Here is a 14692-nt window from a genome sequence, read left to right on the forward strand (position 1 = left end):
TATAAACATATACACATAACAGAAATTAGTATTTCTTCTTCTTATTTGTTTTTTTATTTGTATGCAACTCTCCTTAGTCAGTCTTTAGCAGCCACAAGCCAACACGTGTTTGGTCGCTTGAAGGGAAAGTAGTCCCGCGACTTTTTCAAGGCTATTTTCAGATTAGAAGTAGCATTTAGTAAGCGGTGATACTTCCAAACCGCAGATTGTTTCCGTGGTGGCGGCGTCACTCTTATCAAAAATGTTGTTATCTTCTCTCAGTGCTTATTCCCCTGTAGTGCAAGTGTCTGCGTGACGCCTGTTGATAGTATCCGGAGTCGAGATACACCCATGCCCAACTCAGGAACTTAGCTACTCCTATTACTGCGATCTCGTTGTGACCAGATTTCAGCAGCCTCTTAGCGGCCATCGCAGAGCTAGTTCCTAAGGAACGACATGCTAGTTTTAGCCACAAGCTACGAGGTTTGTGATAGACCAGACATACGAATAAGAGATGGTCAATATCTTCAGTATGATCCGGGCAAAATCGGCACTTATCACCAATTCCTGGTTGCCACTTACATGTAAACTTCCGGAGTGGCAATGACCCAACTCTGAATTGGTGATAAAGCTTGCGGTCTGATGGCTTTGATATAAGGTCCCAATAGCTTTCCAGGCAGGGTTCATCTTTAAGATCTAAAAAATCTCTAGACAGAGTAGGGCTAGTGACAGAGGAGAACTTCCTTATTTTAATTAGCTCCCAATATGCTGCTCGATAGGATTCTTTTGAAGGAAATTCCACCAATTCAGGGCTCTCCCAAAGTTCCCTCATCCCCATGTCAATAAGGAGAGATTTTATGCCAATCAGCCATGGGATCCTATGCAGGCGCTCCAATCCTCTTACTTCGGACAAAGCCCTAGCAAAGAGATGGAGCTCTGGAGTAATCCAGAGATGCCTCCAGAAGGCCAACGGCCAAAGCGGGCAGTATCCTCAATACTATGACAGCCTAAGTCAAACATCAGTGGAGTACGGGGGTACGATTGGGGCAAGCCCACAACCGATCTCATAAATTTATTCTGGGCTGTGGACAATTGGGTCAGGTTACAAAACCCCCAGATTTCAGCACCATATAAAATAGCGGGAATGATTTTAGTCGTGTAAATTTTGACCACTGGAGCTATTGGCTTAGTTAATGATAGCCTGTGTTCCTTGGTCAATGCTCCCGCTAATTGAGTGTGTTTCAGTGCGAGGATCTTAACTTGGGGATCCCAGCTCAACTTATCGCCAAAAGTGACACCCAAATAGGTGAAGACTTTTGTCTGCTCCAGAGATTTCCCACCCATAAAGACTCGTGCTTTGACCGTCTTGGACCCATGGAGCACCATAAACTTAGTCTTCCCTACGTTAACCACAAGCTCATGTTCGCAGCAAAATTCCTCAAAATGAAACAGAGCTAACTGCAACCCCTGTCTCGTCTTGGATAATATCAGCGTGTCATCCGCGAACATGAGCAGGGGCACCTTTTGGCCGGCGAGCATCGGCACGTCCGTTGGTTGGTCAACAAAATACTGCACTACCCCGTAGATAAATAGGGAAAACAGGGTTGGTGCCAGCACACACCCTTGCCGGACGCCCTTTCCTACCTCAAATTTCTTTGTAACCTCGCCCGGTTTCCCCCAACGAACCTGAGCGTACGTTGATTCGTGGAGTCTACCCACGAGGGAGACTAACTCTTTAGGCATCCCCAGTCTCAATAAGACCTCCCATAATTTTGCTCTTGACACGAGGTCGAAGGCGGATTTTAAATCCACAAAGGCAGCAAAGAGCATTCCCCTACCCAAAAAGACCTCCTTCCAATATATAAGGACAAATCTAAAAGCCTGATCCAAAGTCCCCATATGACACCGGAACCCCGCATGTGAAGGAGATAAAATATAATTTTCAGACATCCAGCCCTGTATCCTACCCAATATTACACGTGCTGTTATCTTTTAGGAAGCTTGTTTCCGGTCCAGGGAAGGCATGGCTTGGCAGTTCGGGCTGGACTGTTCCCATGAGGCACAGGGTCAGACTGATTTGCATATGGCCATGTCTGAACTGGGGTGGCAGAGTGGGCTAAAGAACGGTGATGGATCAAACCCAGATCTGTTGACTGGGTGTGAGTGTTTGATTGGTTCTGATGCTCCGTTCATCACCACCCCCTTTTGTACTGCTTTGTGCGCCATAAGTTGGCAGGGTATGCTTAGACGTGAGTCTCTTGCTCACTTTGCCACTGGATTCAAGCAAGCCTGGCTGAAGACGGCTGAAATGCCAGAAACCGGTCCTAGGAAGCTTGTTTCCGGTCCAGGGAAGGCATGGCTTGGCAGTTCGGGCTGGACTGTTTCCATGAGGCACAGGGTCAGACTGATTTGCATATGGCCATGTCTGAACTGGGGTGGTAGAGTGGGCTAAAGAACGGTGATGGATCAAACCCAGATCTGTTGACTGGGTGTGTGTGTTTGATTGGTTCTGATGCTCCGTCCATCACCACCCCCTTTTGTACTGTTACCTTTTGAATAGCGTCAATTAAGCTGATGGGCCTATAATTGGCCGGAGCGGAACGACCACCCTTCTTATAGATAGGGATGATTTCCGCTCCAGACCATGATGCAGGAATTGGGGCTCCACCAGCTATCGAATTAATTAAATTTGTAATGTAGTGTATCCATAAATCAAGATCCTGTTTAAATAAATCGGCTGGAATGCAGTCAGGCCCCGGTGCCTTACCACTTGGGATAGACTTAAGGACTGTCTCTACCTCTTTTTGTGTTAAACAGCAGGCGGACGTCAATTTGGATTTGTGGGACAACCCCTGACCTCTCTGAAACCAGTTGGAATTGTGTTTCGAAGAAGACAACCCATTGCTGCGGTTCGACATTATTATTCGGGATAATTGACCGATGTCCATTCCCTCATTTAATAAGATCCAAAATTGGGTCATATTCCTGCCTCTACAAGCTAACAACAGACAACGCCAGCGATCCTCATCCCATTCTTTCTTGGCATGTCTGATAGCCGTTTTATAAGTTACTCTACACTGCTTGATAGTACCATGGATCCTAGATTTAATGGCTACCACTAGAGCTTTGTGAGCTAGCCTACATGTCTTTTTATACCACGAGTTAGGTTTATTCATACTAATCTTTTTAGCAGGTCCAGCTTTTATGAAAAACCTTTATAGGCCGCTAAAGAGGTCACTATGGATTCCCCCCAACTTGGCATTTAGGACCTCCTGGGAGCCGCAATCGGAAAGTTCCCTTAAAGAACCTGACACTAGAGCCCTAATTTCTGCCACGTTCTTTCCATCCATTGCTACCTTGGCCCACCGTACCCTTCTTAGATCATTCGCAATAGTTACTATATTGGGGCAAGTGTCGCCTTCCATCAATACTGGACCACAAAAGCTCCTATCATCAAATTTAAGAACCAAGGGGTTGTGGTCACTTTCAGGGCGACATTGCGCTTCCATGCCTAGAACTAGTATCCATTTCTCCACATTCACAAGGATATAGTCGATGCGACTTTTGGATCTACCATTATCAAATGTCACCGCACCCTTGGCATCGGACTTAGTCCTACCGTTTACCGCCCTTAGGCCTCGTTCCAGGCACAACCCTTTCATTTGAAGTGCGGCCTCAGTCCATTTTTTAATAGGCTCGTGGTCCAGTTGCGGGATCCCCCAGAGTGCATCAATCTCTTCGCTAAGCCTGCCGTCATCTGAATCTAGTGGTTCAAAGCAGGTATTGAAATCCCCTGCAATAATTAAATCTTCATTAGGGGCCACTTGGGACAAATGGTTCTCTAAAGCCATTATGACCTGACAGCACCTCCCACCAGGTTGACCTCTAGCGTAAACATTATACAAAGTTAAATCAAGGCCACTCACTGATCTGATCCTTATGGCCAGAATATCTGGTTTATCAATGCTGACCTCCTCCACCCTTATCCCCTCAGATTGGTTCACCCAACAGGTCAGTCCACCAACTGCTCTACCCCTATGGCCCCTTATTGCTGGTTTGAAGAAATTCAAATAGCCGACGTGAAAGACCCCATCAATAGACCATGTTTCCTGGAATGCCCAAATATCTGAGTCTTCTATATAAGTTATCCAATCAGCAGACAATACTTTTGATTCCAGCCCTGCTATATTCCAAGAGGAAATAGTCATTGAAGTTCTCAACGTTGCCGGGCCACCACACCTAGAAGTTGCCTCAACAGCGTTTATACAGGGATTTAGGACTGGGGGGTCTGGTGACATAGCGGGTCCAGTAGGTGAATACTTCTCCATCTTAGTTCCCATAGGACACCCCACTGTCGGAGGATCCATGTCACTTCTCGTCTCAACCCCTCTAGCTAATCCCGGCCGTTCATCCATTCCCAGTCAGTCAATATCTTCGAGTGAGGATAAAACCTCATAACGATTATTGATCTGTATGGGATGGTCATTCCAGATGTCAGAATCCTGTGGTGCCCAAAAATCCCTTTTTCTATGTTTTGTGTGCTGTTTATAGAAGAAGCCAAGGGGAAGCAGTCTAATCGCATCTGTAGTAAAAGGTGAGTGCCCAGCTAACTCGAAAATGTGACGAACCAAAGCAGGTGACCTGAAGCTTAGAACCACACAATCACCTGGCATGGATTTATTTGAGTGTCCGACCCACTTTATGCGTCTGGCCATTTTGAACTCATAAAATAAGTCTTCCCCAATACCAGTTTTCTTACTCAAATAGTGTAGTGCCTTATTTCTAAGGGTGGACCAATGCTCGCGTGACCCCGGGGTGAGAGGGGGGACGTTCGCTAAAATGACCGAATATGGGGTTGCTTCTGGTGGGAGGTGGAGGAAGCTGATCTTGTCTGACTTGCCATCATTGCTAAGTTCCAACTGCCTCCAATTTCCCTCAGCCCCAGCAGACTGCTGCTGGGGCATAGGCTTAGCGTTACTGACATCATTGAGGTTTGTGCCTGTAGCCCTCCCTACTGGTTGCACCTTGTCCACTATTATCTGTGCATTCACCATTGTACCCTCTTGTTCCTTATGAATTTCCCCCACTCTGATTGGAACAACCCCTCCTGTTACCCGGGGGTTTAGCTGTACAGGAATCTCTTGGGGGGAATGTGAAAAAGTTCTTCAATCTTTTTAAGCCTAATATCGATGGAGTCTAGTCTTTCCATTAAAGGGTCGATGAAGGCTACTAATTGTTCCCTTAATAGGGAGCTAAAATCGGATTGGTTCAAGAACGGGGTAGTGTTAGCAGAGGTGGTGGTGGTATCTACAATGTTACTACTTGGATTACCGGATACAAAACCCCCGCTTGATTTGCTAGTACCCGGCAATACCTTTTGCTTGTTTAAACCACGCCCCTTCCTTTTTTTATTTGGAGCTTCCATGCCAGTGTGAGCAAGGGCCTTCTCCCCTCTAGTAGTTACCATAGCTGGGCTCCCAACACTACTCTGGGGCTGTGGAGAGACCAGGTTAGGGCTATTGGGCAACAAACTTAGTGGCCTCAAGGTGGACCGCTCATTTGTAGGAGCAGTGTCAGAGTTGGACTGAATATTTGGCAACTGGGCATTGGGTAAGGACCCCCCCCCCCCCTTAGAAAAATCGGTTCAAGTGAAAGTCTACGCTCGGTTGCCTCAATTTCGTGAATTAAAACCGATTCGGCTCTTATTAAAAAAGCATCAAGGGTCCCCGCCACCCTGTCCCCCACATTCCTTTTACTCATTGCAAACAATTAATGTATTAGCCCCCGCTGCAGTCCGATATTTATTTAACGCTTACTGTCCTTAGATGAAAACGAAAGTGTCCGGACGCGTCCCACGATGCGGGAATTCCAATTCCAACGTCCTTTAGTGCGCCACCTGGAGGCGGTGTCCAGGTGCAAGGGGCCCTGGGAGATGTCTCTCCGCTCAGCGGACGCGCACAAGATTAGATCAGGCAGCGGCGGCGGGGGAGACCAACTGTACAGCGTTGCGCGTCCTCGCGCCCCCGTCAGACCTCCAGAGCGCCTCAAATGGTCCGCTGATAAAGAGGTAACAAGCTCCTCAAGTGGTCCGCTTTCTTACGTGCATGGGCCCCAGGAATGGATGCCTCCGTCCCCCACTTGCCCGAGTCCCAGAACACTAGGGCCTTCTGTATGACGGGCGTAGTGCACCTTATTCAGCGTCTATCAGCAGGTGTGTGGATGCCAGTGGGGAGTCGGCGGATTCTCAGAGTTGAGGTGCTGAGTTCCACCCTGCGTCAGTGATGTTTAGGTGGAGAGCAGGGCCTAGTTCTGAGCCCTCCAGGCGTGCTTGATGAGGCGAGGTGTATTAAGGCCCGGGGAGCAGCAGACAGCCTCAGGGCACAGCGTCACAGCGTCAGCAGGTGACTGAGAACCACTGCTCAATAGACACTCTTTTATCTCTTTCCTTTTCAGCACTGTGTTTTCACTCCCTCTTTCTGCATGCACTTTCTTTCATCGCCTTCCACTTTGCCTCCCTCTCACCCACTCAGGTCCACTTTGTGTTATTTGTGGTCCACTAGTAGCTTTAAAAATTATTGTGAAGTTTAAGGCTCTTACTCTGTATCAAAACCTTAGATCCTTCAATCCCATAATTATTTTGAAATTCTGTTATACTTTATTTTCCAATGGATGTTTCTGGTTGGAAGTCAGTTGCATAATTAATGGGATTGGCGTAGTCACAATACCCTGACAAGACCCTGACCATGAAACAGATGGAAATACATTTTGTTTGAAGTCATTCCTGTTCTTTTAATGGATGTTTACTCCTGGTCAGCACATCTGAGACTAATCTTGACTCTTTTTGTGAATGGTTCATATACTATGGATCTCCATTTGATTATTCAGTTATTCATGAAATTGAAATATTTTATTGAATATGCTTTATATGCTTTTTGTGTTGCAGGTGAGCACAAACTCCACTTTATCCCAGCATTGATTGGCCCTTTTTTGGAGGTAACATTAATTCCCCAACCTGATCTGCGCAACGTGATGATTCCTATTTTTCATGACATGATGGACTGGGAGCAAAGGCGGAGTGGCAACTTTAAACAGGTTTGTGAAACAAAATCATTATTTACATCGAAAAACCGTAATGAAGTTGAATTTCAAGTTCTTCCTAAAACAGATGCTCTTTAGGATAAAATGCTTTTAAACAACCCATATATAATACAAGACCTAAAAGTCAAAAGTTTAAAAAGATTCTATAATTCAAGTCCCACTTAGGAGTTGGGTTTTGTTTTTGAACGCAGAGAAAATGTTCTGAATACGCTAGAGAAAGAAATGAAGAGTGATAACCTTAATTGTCTTTGAGTAAAGACACAGTGACATTTGAATCACTCCATACACAATCATTGTATTGATCTCAAACAGGCATTCAGGTACTTTTGATGGAGTTGTAGTTGTGATTTAGGAAGTGTACATTTTTCACGCATAAATATGATGCCTAAGTACCATAGTGCTAGATAAGGTTTGTGCTTGTTTTTCCAGGGGATTTTTTTGCTCCTTTATAGCTTATCGGTTTTGCTGGTGTTTCTGCCTAATGCTAACCCTTTACATGGACTTGCATCAGCCCTTGACAGGAATAAATCCCAGACTAGAAGGTGACAATGTGTATGAGAAGAGCTTGTGAATATCTACATCTTCATGTATGGGAGGTGTGTGCCTGCTTAGACAGACATCTCCCCCCAAGAATGCCCACTGCACACCACTTGAGGAGAAATCACTCAAGCCTAATATTATATTCTTATAGTATAATATTATGTGTGAGCAAATACATTTTGAGTATAAATTCAGTTTGATAAATTCAACATTTGAGTTTGCAATCATAATGTTAGTTATTTTTGTCACCCAAAGTTTATAAATCCCTATGCAAATTGGACCATTTATTTTTATGCCAGATGCTTTCCCAGGGATTATGATTGTTAGTATTTTTTAAACTGTCAGAGAAAGATTTAGGGTAGATTAAATTAATTATCTTGAACTCATTGAGGAATAAATTACCTATATACAGAGATTCAGTTCAGTTTTTTGTAATACAGTCACTCAGACACCAATAATACCAGGGAACTCTCACACCAAATATCCTTTAAAAACTCCTATTATCAGGTCGTAAATCACAATTTATCATAGACAAACAACATTTCATTGAATATGCTTTTTTTATGTAATATATTGTGCATAGATGTATCTCTGTTTGCCCTCAAACTACCTAGACCGAAGGCTAGTGCATTGTTGTCCTTATACATGCCACATTTTCTGTTTTCTATTTATTTGAATTTTGCCAGTCTGTTGCATAAAATATACCATGTTTGTCTCTTGCTGTGTGTAAATGCGATCTTGCAATTGTTTTCTAAGGTTTTGTTATTGATTTATCAACCTTAGATTTTTACCTTCGGTAAACGGTGCTGTAGAACTCACAAGTGAAAATTTCACCTCCGAAAAATGTAAGGAGTTCGTTCACATTAAGGTTACTTCTTTTCGATTTAAATCAAATGACACATGTAACCCACACTAATTCGTATCCAAGGCCACCTGTCTTTTTTAGTCTTACTCAAAAATAAATATTAATTTGAGCCCTTCACTTTTGAAGCCTTCAATCAGCAATCGCTTCAGCTCATTGAGCTGCCCAGTGCGACCAGCTGCATCTCTGAACTACAGACAGGCGGCTTTGAAATTGTCCAGTCCCAAGGCAAAAAGCATTTCCATCTGCGGCATGTTTGTTATGGTTCCATTTAGATCTGCAGTAATTAATTAAAAGATATTTTCTATTAAAAACGTAAATTTGAGTCACAACCACCACCTCTGCACTATTTTGGTGCAAGATAAAAGGGAAAGCATTATGTGCAAAAGGGTAGAAATGCCTGAAATGTTTGATACGTGTTTCAGTATAAAAAGTGTAACATTCTAATTATAAATACAAATAATCATGGTAAGGTAATGCACTCCAGTCATTCATCCCTTGTTGACTCCAGATTAAAGGTTATCACTTGTGTACCAAATGTTGATGTGAACTTGCTTACTTACTATTATAGCGAGGACTCAGTGGACTCCTTCTTGTTAATAATGTCAAAACATGTTAGTCACATGAAGATGTAAAAAGGTTCATTCTGGATAGTGGAGTATTTATCATCGGACCTTGATACAGCAATGTTGATCTACAGTGTTGATACGTAAAAACAAACTGCTTGTTATGTTATTTTCAGAATTGTAATTGAAAATAGAGACGGGCTTTGTTTGGATATTCTTGCTGAAGATATTATATGCAATCACTTTGAAGAGCAGCTTGTGGTTATTAAATGTAATATTTGAAAAGTGAATTCCTCAGCTGCTCTGTGAGTGGCTCATAGTAGGGCGTTTGTATCATCTTTTTAAAATAAGAGTGCCCCCACAGGAGAGTTATGAGTGGACTGCCTCACTCCCACTGCCTGCACCCACTCAGAGGAAGACAATATGGCTGGAGAGTGTGCACAGTCATAATATGGCCCTGAAAGTTTGGGGGTTAGGAAACTGTATACTCCCATTTAAATTGAAGACAACTGGCAGGGAGCTTAGCTAGCCACATGAAACAGAAACTGTGTTCTGACATTCCCGAAAATGGCAGAGGTGTACCACAGAGTATAAGCATACCCAGGCCAGGCTCCCTCTGAAATGTTAACATGTGGTGAAAGGGCCATAAATGCTGCATTTTCCCTTTCTCCAGATCAGGGCTTCCAACCATTTCTCTCGTAAGAGTTACTCATGCTCGATGAAAAACAATCCTGAGCTACTAATATTAGTGTTCTACTAGTGACCACGTGAGACAAGATCACATTAGTGGCCACTCCTTGCAAGATTACCAGCAGTGATCACCTACGTGCATGACTCCCGGTTTCCAATGGTAGTGTAAAAAGGCTTTTTCAGTTTGGAATGTGTCTATGTGGGAAATACATGACCACCATAGTTGGCATGCCCTTGTCAACATGGTAATATTAGTAATATTGCATGATGTTTCATTCAAATATCAGGGTAAATATATTTTGGAAATCTGTTTTTCTCCAAACATGAGCATTTGAGTTCTGAAAATACACACATTTGCATTTGTAATGCACACGTTTACGTGTTGGCACACATGCATCAATTTAATCAAACAAAAGCTTCTATTTATTAGGCTGGGCTGCACCCAGGAGACCTACTAGTAACTCCCGAGTAATTCATGAAGTCTGCTCTAGATGATGATGATGATGAGCAGGAGTGTATGGAACCTGGTAAGATGAGCATCCTTTGTTTCTTAGTAATTTCCTGACACATAGATGTTGTATAAAAACATCTGACTGAAATTAGTTTGGTTTCTACAAGTTAATTAATGAAAGATGACAACTTCTAAGTCAGGCTTGAGATGAGCAATTGTGGTGAATGACCAAAGGCAATACTAAGAAAAAACATACACAACAAAGGTACAGGCCAAAAACGTATATTCTCATGCCTGCTAAGTTTGCCACCACCAAGTCCAGTATGACCACACCCTTTGATAAGGTTTTCTAGTAAGGTGACCGGTGATTGTGGACACACAGAAGGTGATGCATGTTTAGAGGAAATAAACAATTATGCATGTAGTCTTCCCTAGGAACACTGAGAGTATGCCCACAAGATGAGCAATTAATGCAAAATAGGTAGAGGTTACAAAAATCTCATTCTTTCAGTGCTTAGTATAATCATGAGTACAATATAGGAAATCTTTCCAGCATCCAGGAATGTGCAGCTACTGCCATATATATGTGAAACCAATATGGCAATCAAAAATTATAGCCTTGGTGAGTGGCCAGCCTATTCAGTAGACTGAAACAGGAGAAGAAAAACAATTGTCAATGCTAGCAGTTTTGGAGAAGTGTCCGCTTGGGCGGTTTATTTGCTTAATATGAAGACCGTGACATTGACGTTTAGTCCATGGTGCCGCTAGAGGTTTCTGTAAGCTGACTTGCATCTAAAATGTAATGCATCCTGTGTAGAATTGCTCCAATGCCCAGTGCAATGCTTGCTCTTGGTTCTTCCTCAGTAGTTGAAGGTTTGGAAAACTAAGTAATGCTGCTTAAGCTATAGCTGTAGAAATTAGATCTAACAGTAAACTGTATGCTAGAGTTGGCTAGGCTGGCTGAGATTCTAACCCTGGTGGAAAGCACTTATGTGAAGACATTGCATTGAGTACTTCGTTACTTCAAAAGATTCTGATGGTAAAAATCAGGATATGAATCTGTTTGAGGATATGATCTTGACAGTACAGAGACTTATGTTTTAGGTTAAAATAAGTTAGAAATCCTTTAAGTTCTTAATAGAGCAACAACACAAACCATCTTTAGGTTGGAGCACAAAGGTTTTAAAAATAAGCCAAAATGTTAACTACAGACTAAATGTCAGATTGATCTCATCAACCGCTATGCAGTCACAATTCTTTTGTTATCTACCCAAAAAATACACACTGAACTTAAAGAGAAAAGTTGCATGACTCTTGAGTTTATTCACTGTCTTGGCTTGAAGGAGAACTCTTTGATTTTTCAACAGCAAAGCTACCAATCCATATGCTACTGAAAGTTAGTGCTGAAAACAGAGCTCAATATATAAAACCTGACTCAGTGACTGTAAAGAAATATTTCAAATAAGAGTTTGAAGAGTTAATTTAAAAACCTCCTAAATCACATACGTTTTTTAAACTGAACGGAGAAAGAGAAAAGATAGGAGAACACCTTTTGCTTTCCAAGAGCCAGACACAGCTGAACCTCATAAGCATACTCCAGAGTATCATATCACAGACGCACTGTGGTATAAAAACACATAAGAGTAGATTCACATAAACAAGGAAACATAGAATATTCACCACCAAGCAGTCTCTCATGTAGGAGGCAGCTCCATATAATCCACTCCTCTCTGGGTAGACGAAATGTAGAGTGGTTGTAGTCGACTGATCCCTATATGGAGACAGCGACCACCAACTTCAGTTGTAAGTTTCTCCTAAACCAAAGCCACCAGTATTCAAACTGACCCATTAATGTCCAATGCATTAACTGACTCTTAAAGTAGTATTTTTGATTTTGTGTACCAGCATTGAAATATTTGCCTACTGTAGATGTTAGAAGAGCAAAAATATACCATTATGAAAGAACATGAAGCCTGAGAAACAGAATTTTATTTTATTTAAATTTCATCTAACAACACAATTGAAGTACTAAAGAGTCACCTCACCACATGGATAATAACTTAGTGTTAACCCTGATGACTGCTGTATAATGAGTACTTTGGAGATATATTTAGAGTATAGTTAATCAGAAAGTTGAAACATTTGTTTTCATTGTTATCTGTAAGAAATCTATAAAGCAGCAACATAGCGTTCGGAAGGTGCATTATTGTACTGCTACACGGGCATGATGATACAATAGTGGGACAGGCCAGCAGAAAAGTACATTTTTCCCTTGCTTCCAGTCTTTTCATGGTGGTGATCTCAAGTGGTTCCTTGACTTGACATTTTCTCTGAAGGAGGTAGTTCAACTTATGCGGGTTTGAGGGGCACACACCTGGTTTTGCTTGGAATATTTTTGCTTGGAATATGATAATTTATTATTGCCATTACCCACCACTCCCATGTACTATTTATGGCTGGATATAGGAGTCGATTAGTGTGGTACAGTGACTAAAGAGAACTTTTAGTAAATTCAACAAGATAGACATATAAAGAAGAAAAACGCTGTCGTTCTTTTTTGGTCCCGCGAAAGCTTTATATGTTCTCTTGTGTCAAAGCTAAATGGTTTATTTACTTTCGCTCATGAAACAATTGAATAAATATTCTTATAAGTGACTTTGGGGTGTAAATGTGGCATTGGGAAGTACATTACATTTGGGGCTTCTTTGGGTTAATTAATGAATGGTTAATGCAGCCGTAGACATGCCGACACATGTTTATGATGTATAGTGCACCACTAGAAGACAATTTCCTTATTTACCCAATTGACAGATTTACAAATTCATGAACATAGGTTGAAGGATGGATTCTGGACTTTGACTTGAGTTGGGAAGGTGAGAAGCAAAAGAGAACAATCTTCATATGTTACCAGAAAAACGTAATGTGTTTGCATAATCTTAAAATGCTTACTAGGAAAGGAAGCTCACCTGAAATAAAACTCAGGCTTTCTATGCTCCACTGAGGCTGCTTCATTTAAAGTACAATATTATGTCAGTTTAGTTGTCAACCCTAGTTAGACTTTCACTGTGTTCAGGCCGAATTTGCGTTTTCTCTCAATTGATGCCTCATGTCCAAGTCTTTGCTTGTGTCTGTGCTTTGTTTTCGCCCATAGCGACTCACTGTCCAGGAAGGGTCATTTCCTCTGTTTTAACTAAACTGTTTTCTCTAGTATGTTTCGATTAGTAGACCCCGAGTTTCTTTAACCTAAGGCTTGAAAACCCTCAAAATGTAATGCTAAACATTAGGATGTCCCGAAGCTGATTGAGAGTTATGTGTAATCCTACATATTGCAGCTTGTTCATCAGGAGCAGGTAGAGTAATTAGGTGTTCTTTTTACTATGAGACCTCCAGATTCTATGGCAGGACAGGAGGCGAAGATTATGCTCTGCTTTCTTTATTTTCCAACACCAGCAGTTTTTAACATTAACCGAAAAAACTCTCTTTCCCATGAAACATAGGCAAAGGTCAGTCCATGAGGTCAGCCAATCAGCATCCACACACGTCCTGAAAGTTCCGGGGGCTGCTGGGATACTTCCTATTACTTTTTTTGCTTCGCCAGCAGATAAGTCTCTTTCCATTCCTCTACGGGTTTTCTGACATTGTGTACTTATATGCTTTTCTGACATTGTACTGTAAATGGCTTTATGTTGCAGTGCGAGCGCTTTGAGTTTATTGAGTAGCGCGAGCGCTAGTGTGTCTTTGTGGCTTTGTTCACGTTTACCTGCCGTGGGAGCGCCCTTCATCGCTCCTTTCAAGGCTACATTGCGGGCTCGCGGTGAAGCAAACGGCCGCCAGAGGCGCCAGTGCAGTGCGTCTCGCAACCCATTGCTCGGCGGGAACTCGTTTTTCCCGTCAGGAATTTCCTGTCAGTGTGTCCCCCGCCGCGCAACAAGCCCGCATGCCTGGAAGCCTTGACGTCCGGATACCGGGTCTATAATCTTGCAGCCTGACACCCACTATTGGGTCGGTAGGAAGGTTTTCCTCAGCGAGACGGTGATTTGTTAAGGCTGTCATTACCATTGAAAGGGGCCTGGCCCAGGCATTTATTGCCAGTTTCTTGCATTACCCCTTTGATCAGTGGGTGTTAGGCCCCAGGGTTGGTTACCCCTAATTCTTGCATTTTGCAGGCCAAATCCAGGGTTTCTGACCTGCCAAATTCTTAGACCCTCAGGTTCGCCAAAATTTGACATAACAGTCTTTTCCTAATTGCTGCCTAGCAGTGACTATTGAAGGGGAATATGTTGAGGAAGAAACCTTTCAGGTTTTGCCCTTAGACGATGATTTTCGCGATGTGGTGGACACCTCCATCCACCAAGCAGTCACTGCAGCTATAGGTCCCTTTGAGAGGCGTATTATGCAAGCTGCCTACTCTTATGCATCTGGGGAATGTCCCCCCGCCCCGCCCTAGCGGGCAAGGTAGCCGTCACCCCCGAAATAGATGCCAGAATGGCCACTTTCCTCCAAAAA

At 42.8% G+C, this 14692-nt stretch overlaps 1 protein-coding gene across 3 annotated transcripts in view; it reads left to right on the plus strand.

Annotated features, from left to right (window-relative positions):
- DOCK4 (dedicator of cytokinesis 4) overlaps positions 1-14692 on the plus strand; it is a 1768257-nt gene that overhangs the window by 1291407 nt on the left and 462158 nt on the right. For all 3 annotated transcript variants that reach the window (XM_085653188.1, XM_085653189.1, XM_085653190.1), the window contains exon 31: positions 6923-7071. In XM_085653188.1, coding sequence (XP_085509314.1) covers positions 6923-7071 — 149 coding nt within the window. The remainder of the gene's footprint in view (positions 1-6922; positions 7072-14692) is intronic.

Source organism: Triturus cristatus, chromosome 4_1 (assembly GCF_964204655.1).
Source record: "Triturus cristatus chromosome 4_1, aTriCri1.1, whole genome shotgun sequence".
In the NCBI taxonomy this organism is placed as follows: Eukaryota; Metazoa; Chordata; class Amphibia; order Caudata; family Salamandridae; genus Triturus; species Triturus cristatus.